This window comes from Oncorhynchus mykiss, chromosome 11 (genome assembly GCF_057628025.1).
Source record: "Oncorhynchus mykiss isolate SJ-2025 chromosome 11, ASM5762802v1, whole genome shotgun sequence".
In the NCBI taxonomy this organism is placed as follows: domain Eukaryota; kingdom Metazoa; phylum Chordata; class Actinopteri; order Salmoniformes; family Salmonidae; genus Oncorhynchus; species Oncorhynchus mykiss.
Window position 1 is genome coordinate 71535926 of NC_143032.1, and position 12743 is coordinate 71548668.

A 12743-nucleotide genomic window follows, 5' to 3' on the forward strand; every position below is an offset into this window, starting at 1 on the left:
TAACCTAATTGTAGGTGTAGCAGTACGCACCTGTTTGATGCGGTCCCAGTTGGACTTGGCCAGGTTAAAGCTGCAGGTAGTTGCCCCTGGCTCGTAGCCCACCACACACAGCTTGGTCAGGGGGGTGAAGCCTTCTGCCCGCACCGTCACACGGTACTCACCTGGGTTCAACAAGCGCCAGTAGTCCCCTGTTACAGCTGTGGAGGGAGGAGAGGGGTTAGACTGCACATTCAGTGAGGATAGCAGGCTCCTGGAGTGCTTTTGGTTTGTTCAGGGGCAAAGGGACAGCAGGCTGTTACCAATAGTGCTCACCTGAAGTTTCATGAATCTGCCAATATGGCGGTGCATGGCAACACTGATTTGTTAAGCAGTAATGCAGGAGGCAGTATGGGGTATGGCTGACACTGTACCCACCTGTAGTGACATCATGGTTGACCCCCTCTACAGACACTGTGGCATTAGTGATGGGGTTCCCCTCATTGTCTTTCACCACGCCCCTGATCCCACGATGTACCTGGGTGAAGTGAAAACCAGGGGTCAAAGGGTCACGGTCACTATACAGCCACTCCATGACTAGGTGTGTTTGGTAAATTGTGTGTGTGATTACCTGCTCCATGAAGGTGAGCATGGCCTCTCTGTTCTTCTCCCACTCAATGACCAGCTCACTCTGATGGGGGAACTTATCACAGCCCAGGAACATTGACAGCTCCAGACAGTTAGTGTGCAGGTAGCTGAAATCATTCATACCTGAGGACGGAGGAGGATAGGGGGGAGGGAGAGACGGGAAGGAGAAAGGGATGAGGGAGAGACGGGAAGGAGAAAGGGATGAGGAAGAGACGGGAAGGAGAAAGGGATGAGGAAGAGACGGGAAGGAGAAAGGGATGAGGGAGAGACGGGAAGGAGAAAGGGACGAGGGAGAGACGGGAAGGAGAAAGGGACGAGGGAGAGACGGGAAGGAGAAAGGGACGAGGGAGAGACGGGAAGGAGAAAGGGACGAGGGAGAGACGGGAAGGAGAAAGGGACGAGGGAGAGACGGGAAGGAGAAAGGGACGAGGGAGAGACAAAGGTAGCAATTATTGGCCACCAGAGAGTGGCATTGTCCTCAAAAGTGGGTACTTTACTCTGATGACTGATTCATGTTTCATTACACGGTTTAACCTTGTTGAACTACTGAATGTAATGTTGACTAACAAATTCCTTATTGAACAGCAGACAACAATGTAATGAAAAGGGATGTTGTCGGTTTGACTGTGTACTCACTTCCTGTGATGGGCTTCCACTTGGCGCGGTTGATGATTCCGACGCCGCCAGTGATGTCATTGCCGTGACAGGAGCCGTGGGAAGTGTATGTCATGGACAGGTGAGTGGAGGCGTAGGAGATAGCCAACCACCTGATGGCCCCATATATATACACACACACACACACACACACACACACACTCAGATAGTCAGATATGTGGGATATTCTGATTGTTGACCTGTGGTTACCTTCAGGCTACACACCTGAAAAAGGAGGCGTCTGCCGTGGTCCTGGGTTCATCCTCAGGCTCTGCTTCCTGATGTCCCCCTCTGTCATCCTCCTCTTCCTCTTCCCTGTGGCCATAGCCATGCCCCCTCCACTCCTCCTCCAGCTCCCTGTTCTGCCGGTCCTCTTCCGGCTGCTGGTATACCCTGTTCCATCGGTCCTCTTCCGGCTGCTGGTATCCCCTGTTCCAACGGTCCTCTTCTGGTTCCTGGTATCCCCTGTTCCATCGGTCCTCTTCCGGCTGCTGGTATCCCCTGTTCCAACGCTCCTCTTCTGGTTCCTGGTATCCCCTGTTCCGCCGGTCCTCTTCTGGTTCCTGGTATCCCCTGTTCCGCCGGTCCTCTTCTGGATCCTGGTATCCCCTGTTCCAACGCTCCTCTTCTGGTTCCTGGTATCCCCTGTTTCTATCATCATCCTCTGGCTCCTCACGGTCATAGCCTCTATCCCAATCTGCCCCTCTGTCATACTCATCCTCGAACCTAGAAGAATGATTCAGATTTAGTTGATAGTTTATTTGGTTTGCCATAAAGAGAGTGCAGGAAGAGAGATATTGGGAGAGAGCGAGAGAATGAGAGTGAGTAGGAGAGCGCGAGAGAATGAGAGAGTGGGAGAGAGCCAGAGAATGAGAGTGAGTAGGAGAGCGTGAGAGAATGAGAGAGTGGGAGAGAGCCAGAGAATGAGAGTGAGTGGGAGAGAGAGAAAGAGGGAGAGAGAGAGAGAGAGTAAGTGCCTCGTACTGTCTCTTCTTGCGGCTGTGTGCCCGGTCTCTCTCGCTGGTGCTGGCGGCCTTGGTTAGGCGGTGGTTGTCGTAGGGGTAGGCCACTACCCTCTCCCCTCCCTGGAAGTTGGCCCCCAGTACAAACGGGTGGCTCTCCATCCACGAGATGATGGCTTGAGTCTCCACAGCTATCTGCAGGACAAGAAAAACAAACAGCAGCTGTCATGTTGAGGCGAAAGACAGAGAAATAGGACTTACTCGTACTGTCTCTGCTCTTCACACATCTACATTTATTTTCTCCCTCCTCTCCTGTCTTCATCCCCTCTCTTCCGCCCCTTCCTCTTCCCCATCCCCTCCCTCCCTTCACACACCTTGTCGTCCCCCACTGTGTCAGCAGGGATCTTGACATGGTGATTGGGGGTCAGTTTGGGCACCATACCCTTGTCCTCTGCCTCCCACAGAACACTGTTCAGGTCAGGGAAGTTGTGGAAGATGTCATGGCCGTCCTCCGTCCAGTGGCCTGTGGTCCAACCACTCAACTCTGAACCCTGTGGTGGCAATGGGACACAATGTTATGGAGAGAACCTGAAAGAACATCCTTACAGAACGTATTAGGATTTGCTTGAATGTGTCTATTTTTGTCTTGTTTAAAATATCTTCTCTTAAGAAAAATAAAGTTGGGTGCCAGACTGTTCCTGCATGCAACAATACTTGCCTACAGCAAGTTGGCTAAATCAGAAACTGTCTGGCACCTAACTTTCTTTTTCTTTAAAGAAAAAAACAATTGCACCCTGGAAGAATAAAGGAGGTACAGCCGGTACCTATACCACGTATAGTGCCCAGTACTAACCGCTATGAGGGCCTTCTCCTGTCCGTCAGGATTCAGAGAGGGCACCAGGTGGGTACGTATTCCTTCCACCAGGCGGCGCACTCTGGGGTTGCCGTCTCTGTACTCCTTACAAAGGTACTGCATCAGAAGAAGAACCATCTCCCGCCCTGTTGCCTCATTTCCATGGAGACCAGCCGTGTATCGGAACTCTGGCTCACCTAAGGGGGAAAAACACAGATTGTCATAGTCTTTCCATACTAAAGAGGACACAAGTACAGAGCTTTCTGTGAAAAAGACAGTATTTTTTTCTTCCCACCTATCTCATGTTCTGTGGGGTTGCCTGATATCACCATGGCCACAATGTCTAGTCCATTGGAGCTGCGGCCCAGGCTGTACATACTGGTGATGTTGGGACACTCCTCAGACACAGACTTCATCAGCTACAGTAGAGACACAGTGGAAAGCAGAGGTCACCAACCCTGGTTCTGGAGACCTACAGTCTGTGCAGGACTTTGTTACAGTCAAACACATCTGATTTTAACCAATCAGTGTCAAGACAGTGTTGAAGTCATTTGTAACATTAGACCTGAATCCAGTTCATGAAGGTGGTATTCATCACCATCTCACCGTGACCATATCTGAGTAGTTGTGATGTCTGAAGTCCAAGTACTGGACTGGAGTCACCTCATTCTGCAACCTCTGGTAGGCACTGGTGGGGTCTGAGGAGACAGAAACACACAGCATGAGTGTTTGTGTGTGAGTGTGTTGGTGTGTGTGTGTGACTCACCAGGCAGTGGGCATCCCAGCACCTCCAGCCTCATACAGCAACTGCCGTTCCAGCTCTGAGGGATGACTCTGATGTAGCGAGCTAGTATGGGCTCAGCTAACTGATTCAGCACTGGGGTGTCCTTATCAGAGTTACCAAAGAACAACTGGAGAGAGAGGAGAAGAGAGAGATTGAGAGCGAGAGAAAGGAAGAGATAGCGAGAGGGAGATAAGAGGAGAGAGAGGAGGTAAGAGGTAAAGAGAGAGAGTGGTGGTAAAAGATGGAGAGCGAGAGAGAAATATAGGACTCAATGTCCAGACACAGTAAACATTTACACCCCATGAAGAGAGGATAAGAATGAACCCTGCTTGGGAGCAAAGCTGACAAAAGCCTCATTTGAAACAGTGTAGCTGTGAGGCTAAAAGACTCACCCAGTCAGAGTAACCGTCATTCATGGTTGTCCATTCTCTGCTGTCATTACTGAATTGCACATAGTACGATGTCACAAAGTCACTCCTGGAACACAAAGTTTAGTCACCATTTTATTTAAATCTCTGTAGATAAAACATGCGCTTATGTGTGTGTGTGTCTTACTCATTGCGTGAGTCTCGTCCTTGTGTTATGATCCCAGTAAACTCTGTTACTCTGCGAGCGTCAATCTCAAACCAGTGAATGTTGTCCTCTTGGTTAGGACACCACGCCCCACCATGCATGTCGTCCTCATCCTCTGAAGCCTGGAAACCATACCGTTTTAGAGATTAGGGGATGAGGGGTTACCCTCAGGGTTAATGTGTGAGGGGTTACCCTCAGGGTTAATGTGTGAGGGGTTACCCTCAGGGTTAATGTGTGAGTGGTTACCCTCAGGGTTAATGTGTGAGGGGTTACCCTCAGGGTTAATGTGTGAGGGGCTACCCTCAAGGTTAGGGTTCATGTGTGAGGGTTTACCCCCAGGGTTCATGTGAGGGTTTACCCTCAGGGTTTGAGTTTGAGTTTATTATTTATTTTTACAGAGACAGTGCACATTAATCAACGTTTCAGTAAAAGTGCCGGTTTTAGCCAGCCGGCTAATTTTCAACCGCAGTCCCTGGGCAGGTTATTGAAAACAATTACAATATAGACAATAGCAGCATAGAACAAGCAAGACATGGCAACATAGGACAAGCAAGACGCAGCATACAGACAGAGCAACATAGGACAAGCAAGACGCAGCATACAGACAGAGCAACATAGGAAAAGCAAGACGCAGCATACAGACAGAGCAACATAGGACAAGCAAGACATAGCATACAGACAGAGCAACATAAGACAAGCAAGACGCAGCATACAGACAGAGCAACATAAAATAAAAAGCAGCAAGACAAAATTCATAAAAGCAACAAAGTGTTTCCACACCTCACAAGCAACAGACAACATGGAAAGCGGCAACACACAGCTAGGGACCATGTTCAAAAATCTGATTGACCTTTAGCCATGTCTTCAAGCATTTTGTGAAAGTGTGATATGTGGTGCAGTTATGTGTGTCTGATGGCAGTGTATTCCAGACATTGGAAGCTCTCACAGAGAATGCAGATTTACTAAAGGTGCTTTTCCTTAGGGGAACTATACAGTCACCTCTCATGGCAGACCTTGTGGATCTGCTGCCATATGTCTGGGTTTTCTGTTTAACAAAAATATTGAGTGGAGGGGGAGCCAGGCCATTAAGGATCTTGAGGGTTAGGGTTCATGTGTGAGGGGTTACCATCAAGGTTAGGGTTCATGTGTGAGGGGTTACCCTCGGGGTTAATGTGTGAGGGTTTACCCTCAGGGTTAATGTGTGAGGGGTTACCCTCAGGGTTAATGTGTGAGGGGTTACCCTCAGGGTTAATGTGTGAGGGGTTACCCTCAGGGTTAATGTGTGAGATGTTACCCTCAGGGTTAATGTGTGAGGGGTTACCCTCAGGGTTAATGTGTGAGAGGTTACCCTCAGGGTTAATGTGTGAGGGGTTACCCTCAGGGTTCATGTGTGAGGGGTTACCCTCAGGGTTAATGTGTGAGGGGTTACCCTCAGGGTTAATGTGTGAGGGGTTACCCTCAGGGTTAATGTGTGAGGGGTTACCCTCAGGGTTAATGTGTGAGGGGTTACCCTCAGGGTTAATGTGTGAGGGGTTACCCTCAGGGTTAATGTGTGAGGGGTTACCCTCAGGGTTAATGTGTGAGGGGTTACCCTCAGGGTTAATGTGTGAGGGGTTACCCTCAGGGTTAATGTGTGAGGGGTTACCCTCAGGGTTAATGTGTGAGGGGTTACCCTCAGGGTTAATGTGTGAGGGGTTACCCTCAGGGTTAATGTGTGAGGGGTTACCCTCAGGGTTAATGTGTGAGGAGTTACGCTCAGGGTTAATGTGTGAGTGGTTACCCTCAGGGTTAATGTGTGAGTGGTTACCCTCAGGGTTAATGTGTGAGGGGTTACCCTCAGGGTTAATGTGTGAGGGGCTACCCTCAAGGTTAGGGTTCATGTGTGAGGGTTTACCCCCAGGGTTCATGTGAGGGTTTACCCTCAGGGTTTGAGTTTGAGTTTATTTTTTATTTTTACAGAGACAGTGCACATTAATCAACGTTTCAGTAAAAGTGCCGGTTTTAGCCAGCCGGCTAATTTTCAACCGCAGTCCCTGGGCAGGTTATTGAAAACAATTACAATATAGACAATAGCAGCATAGAACAAGCAAGACATAGCAACATAGGACAAGCAAGACGCAGCATACAGACAGAGCAACATAGGACAAGCAAGACGCAGCATACAGACAGAGCAACATAGGACAAGCAAGACGCAGCATACAGACAGAGCAACATAGGACAAGCAAGACATAGCATACAGACAGAGCAACATAAGACAAGCAAGACGCAGCATACAGACAGAGCAACATAAAATAAAAAGCAGCAAGACAAAATTCATAAAAGCAACAAAGTGTTTCCACACCTCACAAGCAACAGACAACATGGAAAGCGGCAACACACAGCTAGGGACCATGTTCACAAATCTGATTGACCTTTAGCCATGTCTTCAAGCATTTTGTGAAAGTGTGATATGTGGTGCAGTTATGTGTGTCTGATGGCAGTGTATTCCAGACATTGGAAGCTCTCACAGAGAATGCAGATTTACTAAAGGTGCTTTTCCTTAGGGGAACTATACAGTCACCTCTCATGGCAGACCTTGTGGATCTGCTGCCATATGTCTGGGTTTTCTGTTTAACAAAAATATTGAGTGGAGGGGGAGCCAGGCCATTAAGGATCTTGAGGGTTAGGGTTCATGTGTGAGGGGTTACCATCAAGGTTAGGGTTCATGTGTGAGGGGTTACCCTCAGGGTTAATGTGTGAGGGGTTACCCTCAGGGTTAATGTGTGAGGGGTTACCCTCAGGGTTAATGTGTGAGGGGTTACCCTCAGGGTTAATGTGTGAGGGGTTACCCTCAGGGTTAATGTGTGAGGGGTTACCCTCTGGGTTAGGGTTCATGTGTGAGGGGCTACCCTCAGGGTTCATGTGTGAGGGGTTACCCTCAGGGTTCATGTGTGAGAGGTTACCCTCAGGGTTAATGTGTGAGGGGTTACCCTCAGGGTTCATGTGTGAGGGGTTACCCTCAGGGTTCATGTGTGAGGGGTTACCCTCAGGGTTCATGTGTGAGGGGTTACCCTCAGGGTTCATGTGTGAGGGGTTACCCTCAGGGTTCATGTGTGAGGGGTTACCCTCAGGGTTCATGTGTGAGGGGTTACCCTCAGGGTTCATGTGTGAGGGGTTACCCTCAGGGTTCATGTGTGAGGGGTTACCCTCAGGGTTCATGTGTGAGGGGTTACCCTCAGGGTTCATGTGTGAGGGGTTACCCTCAGGGTTCATGTGTGAGGGGTTACCCTCAGGGTTAATGTGTGAGGGGTTACCCTCAGGGTTAATGTGTGAGGGGTTACCCTCAGGGTTAATGTGTGAGGGGTTACCCTCAGGGTTAATGTGTGAGGGGTTACCCTCAGGGTTAATGTGTGAGGGGTTACCCTCAGGGTTAATGTGTGAGGGGTTACCCTCAGGGTTAATGTGTGAGGGGTTACCCTCAGGGTTAATGTGTGAGGGGTTACCCTCAGGGTTAATGTGTGAGGGGTTACCCTCAGGGTTAATGTGTGAGGGGTTACCCTCAGGGTTAATGTGTGAGGGGTTACCCTCAGGGTTAATGTGTGAGGGGTTACCCTCAGGGTTAATGTGTGAGGGGTTACCCTCAGGGTTAATGTGTGAGGGGTTACCCTCAGGGTTAATGTGTGAGGGGTTACCCTCAGGGTTAATGTGTGAGGGGTTACCCTCAGGGTTAATGTGTGAGGGGTTACCCTCAGGGTTAATGTGTGAGGGGTTACCCTCAGGGTTAATGTGTGAGGGGTTACCCTCAGGGTTAATGTGTGAGGGGTTACCCTCAGGGTTAATGTGTGAGGGGTTACCCTCAGGGTTAATGTGTGAGGGGTTACCCTCAGGGTTAATGTGTGAGGGGTTACCCTCAGGGTTAATGTGTGAGGGGTTACCCTCAGGGTTAATGTGTGAGGGGTTACCCTCAGGGTTAATGTGTGAGGGGTTACCCTCAGGGTTAATGTGTGAGGGGTTACCCTCAGGGTTAATGTGTGAGGGGTTACCCTCAGGGTTAATGTGTGAGGGGTTACCCTCAGGGTTAATGTGTGAGGGGTTACCCTCAGGGTTAATGTGTGAGGGGTTACCCTCAGGGTTAATGTGTGAGGGGTTACCCTCAGGGTTAATGTGTGAGGGGTTACCCTCAGGGTTAATGTGTGAGGGGTTACCCTCAGGGTTAATGTGTGAGGGGTTACCCTCAGGGTTAATGTGTGAGGGGTTACCCTCAGGGTTAATGTGTGAGGGGTTACCCTCAGGGTTAATGTGTGAGGGGTTACCCTCGGGGTTAGGGTTCATGTGTGAGGTGTTACCCTCGGGGTTAGGGTTCATGTGTGAGGTGTTACCCTCGGGGTTAGGGTTCATGTGTGAGAGGTTACCCTCGGGGTTAGGGTTCATGTGTGAGAGGTTACCCTCGGGGTTAGGGTTCATGTGTGAGAGGTTACCCTCGGGGTTAGGGTTCATGTGTGAGAGGTTACCCTCGGGGTTAGGGTTCATGTGTGAGAGGTTACCCTCGGGGTTAGGGTTCATGTGTGAGAGGTTACCCTCGGGGTTAGGGTTCATGTGTGAGAGGTTACCCTCGGGGTTAGGGTTCATGTGTGAGAGGTTACCCTCGGGGTTAGGGTTCATGTGTGAGAGGTTACCCTCGGGGTTAGGGTTCATGTGTGAGAGGTTACCCTCAGGGTTAATGTGTGAGGTGTTACCCTCAGGGTTAATGTGTGAGAGGTTACCCTCAGGGTTAATGTGTGAGGGGTTACCCTCAGGGTTAATGTGTGAGGGGTTACCCTCAGGGTTAGGGTTCATGTGTGAGGGGTTAGTGTGTATGGGTTAAGGATGAAGGTTACCTGCATGTTGAGCCGTGCCCTGCCCTGGCTGTAACGGTGGTGAGACATGGAGGAAGCCAGCAGCTGGTCTGATTCTATCCTGTGAGACTCCATACCCAGGGGAGGACACTCTGCCACCAGGGGAAAACATCTCAGTCACACACACTTCACAAACGTTCCTAACCACACTGGAAAACATCATAAGGTATGCTAATGGTTTCTGGAAACCGATTATCTCAAATAAATTGAAGTATTAAACTAGTCAGATTACAAAAATTGTGAATATGAAGATGACATGGAGATGATAAAGGTATTTTTGTAATTGGATGGTAGTAGTTGACTTACTTTTGGGCTCTTTGAATACGGGTGGTCTCTTCTTGACTTTTTCCCTATCTTCCTCCTCCCTCCTCTGCTGAGCTCTCTCTGTTAAAGAGCACCCATAGTCAATCACTAACTACCATTCCAGTAATCAATTGTGTGTGTGCGTGCGCGCATGAGCTCGTTAAGAGTGTTGGGCCAGTAACTTAAAGGTTGCTTCTTCGAATCCTAGAGCCAAAGAAGCAACCTTTCAGTTAGGTGAAAAATCTGCCCATGTGCCCTTCAGCAAGGCACATATCCCTAATTGCTCCTGTAAGTCTCTCTGGATAAGAGCGTCTGCTAAATAACTCAAATGAAAACGTGCCTGTGCGTGCCTGTACGTGCCTGCGTGTATGTGCGTGACTGCGTGCCTGTGCGTGCCTGCGTGTATGTGCGTGCCTGCGTGTATGTGCGTGCCTGTGCGTGCCTGCATGTATGTGCGTGCCTGCGTGTATGTGCGTGCCTGCGTGTATGTGCGTGCCTGCGTGTATGTGCGTGCCTGTGCGTGCCTGCGTGTATGTGCGTGTCTGTGCGTGTATGTGCGTGCCTGCGTGTATGTGGCCAAATGCATTAACACCTCAGAGTACCCACATGCCTCTGGGTTCCTTTCTATCTCTCCAAATCCAGGAATTTGCTGAATAAATTCACATGAATTTTATTGTATTCAGTAAACCTAGAGACAGGTGTGCGCGCATGGGCTTTCACAGCATACTCCATAAAGTTGCAGACAGACAGACACACTGTACACACCTGTTTTATGACTGTTTCAGTTGAGCGATTTTAACCTCTTAACCTTAACCTTTTAACCTCAAGGATCCTTAAAGATTATCTGTCATCCCTTTACTGGTTAATCCCACACTGAAAACGCACTATATCTGTCATCCCTTTATTGGCTATCCCACACTGAAAACACAGTATATCTGTCATCCCTTTACTGGTTAATCCCACACCCTGGATATCCCACACTGAAAACACAGTATATCTGGCATCCCTTTACTGGTTAATCCCACACCCTGGATATCTCACACTGAAAACACAGTATATCTGTCATCCCTTTACTGGTTAATCCCACACCCTGGATATCCCACACTGAAAACACAGTATATCTGGCATCCCTTTACTGGTTAATCCCACACCCTGGCTATCTCACACTGAAAACACAGTATATCTGTCATCCCTTTACTGGTTAATTCCACACCCTGGATATCCCACACTGAAAACACAGTATATCTGGCATCCCTTTACTGGTTAATCCCACACCCTGGCTATTTCACACTGAAAATACAGTATATCTGGCATCCCTTTATTGGCTATCCCACACTGAAAACACAGTATATCTGTCATCCCTTTACTGGTTAATCCCACACCCTGGCTATCCCACACTGAAAACACAGTATATCTGTCACCCCTTTACTGGTTAATCCCACACCCTGGCTATCTCACACTGAAAACACAGTATATCTGTCATCCCTTTACTGGTTAATTCCACACCCTGGATATCCCACACTGAAAACACAGTATATCTGTCATCCCTTTACTGGTTAATCCCACACCCTGGATATCCCACACTGAAAACACAGTATATCTGTCATCCCTTTACTGGTTAATCCCACACCCTGGATATCCCACACTGAAAACACAGTATATCTGTCATCCCTTTACTGGTTAATCCCACACCCTGGCTATCCCACACTGAAAACACAGTATATCTGTCATCCCTTTACTGGTTAATCCCACACCCTGGATATCCCACACTGAAAACACAGTATATCTGTCACCCCTTTACTGGTTAATCCCACACCCTGGATATCCCACACTGAAAACACAGTATATCTGTCACCCCTTTACTGGTTAATACCACACCCTGGCTATTTCACACTGAAAACACAGTATATCTGGCATCCCTTTACTGGTTAATCCCACACCCTGGCTATCCCACACTGAAAACACAGAACATCTGGCATCCCTTTACTGGTTAATCCCACACCCTGGATATCCCACACAGACAAATGTTCCATATTATGATTATACAGTTCCTGTGGTTCTAACATGGTCACAGTGCACGAGGTACAGAAAGAGACCAGAACATGTGGCAACAGCTGTTGGTTAGATCTCCATCTCTGCCTTCCTTCTCTAACCGGGACTCTATGCTCCTCTGTTTCTATCCCTTATCTTGTTTTTTTCTCTCTTTTCATTAATCTTTCCTGTCAGTACTGTAACCTCTCTTGGCTGGCCCATCCCTCCCTCTTTCTTTGCTCCACTCCAGCTCATAAATAATTCAAACAGTACAGGTCACCACTATACCCCAGGCTTTTCTTCCCTGCCATCCTTCCTTCACAACACATTTCTACGGTTGAGATTTGTCCTGTTCTGGAGAGAATTAACTTTTGTCCCTCGTCTGCAAGTCTTAGCAAGTGAAGCCCAGGCAGAGACTAACATCTGTGTTTTCGTTCTTTTGGCTTTTATTGGAACCATGAACCACATGGGACTGATAAACCTCCTGTACATGAATCTGTGAGTAACATGACATGTTCTATCTGTGTGTCATATGTTCTTCTGATTGTCTGAGAGCTTTGACAGTACAACGTTTGGCATTGCAGTGTTACTAAGTTTTACTTGTTGCAATGTGTGGTTGTTTTACCTCCCTTAATTGAATGCACTGATTGTTAGCCGCTCTGCATAAGAATTACCAAAGATATTTAGTCTTACGGCTAAATGACCAACATGTAAACGTAGTGTCAAATATTACTGTATGATGGGAAGTATCCACAACCTAGGACAGATGGACGGACAGACGGACAGATAGATCACAGTCATTCAGATCATAATGGAACAGACAGACCACAGGTCAGATCATACCTCTGTCCTCTCTCTCCTTTTCTTTCCTTTGTCTTTCCCTCTCCTCCTCCTCCTCCTGTTTTTTTGCTGTAGTAAACAAAGGAGTGAAAAACTTCAATGGGTGAATCCATTTTCCCCACCTCCCCATGTTTCAGATGTGAAACATTCAAAAGGTTGCAGATAGAACACCAACAGCTGTCATGATTCCCTATTCTATCTGACAGATAATCCATCACAACAGGTGTGAACAAAGCATTCTTCAA

The 12743-nt window shown here is 48.3% G+C and overlaps 1 protein-coding gene across 2 annotated transcripts in view; it reads right to left on the reverse strand.

Annotated features, from left to right (window-relative positions):
- LOC110536316 (uncharacterized) overlaps nucleotides 1-12743 on the reverse strand; it is a 30618-nt gene that overhangs the window by 1177 nt on the left and 16698 nt on the right. For both annotated transcript variants that reach the window (XM_090191084.1, XM_036936231.2), the window contains exons 7-22: nucleotides 12502-12567; nucleotides 9631-9708; nucleotides 9307-9416; nucleotides 4433-4572; nucleotides 4270-4354; nucleotides 3860-4004; nucleotides 3700-3791; nucleotides 3389-3512; nucleotides 3094-3290; nucleotides 2615-2791; nucleotides 2263-2435; nucleotides 1504-2004; nucleotides 1261-1391; nucleotides 608-747; nucleotides 415-514; nucleotides 31-197 (exon numbers count right to left, since the gene is read on the reverse strand). In XM_090191084.1, coding sequence (XP_090047210.1) covers nucleotides 31-197; nucleotides 415-514; nucleotides 608-747; nucleotides 1261-1391; nucleotides 1504-2004; nucleotides 2263-2435; nucleotides 2615-2791; nucleotides 3094-3290; nucleotides 3389-3512; nucleotides 3700-3791; nucleotides 3860-4004; nucleotides 4270-4354; nucleotides 4433-4572; nucleotides 9307-9416; nucleotides 9631-9708; nucleotides 12502-12567 — 2426 coding nt within the window. The remainder of the gene's footprint in view (nucleotides 1-30; nucleotides 198-414; nucleotides 515-607; nucleotides 748-1260; nucleotides 1392-1503; nucleotides 2005-2262; nucleotides 2436-2614; nucleotides 2792-3093; nucleotides 3291-3388; nucleotides 3513-3699; nucleotides 3792-3859; nucleotides 4005-4269; nucleotides 4355-4432; nucleotides 4573-9306; nucleotides 9417-9630; nucleotides 9709-12501; nucleotides 12568-12743) is intronic.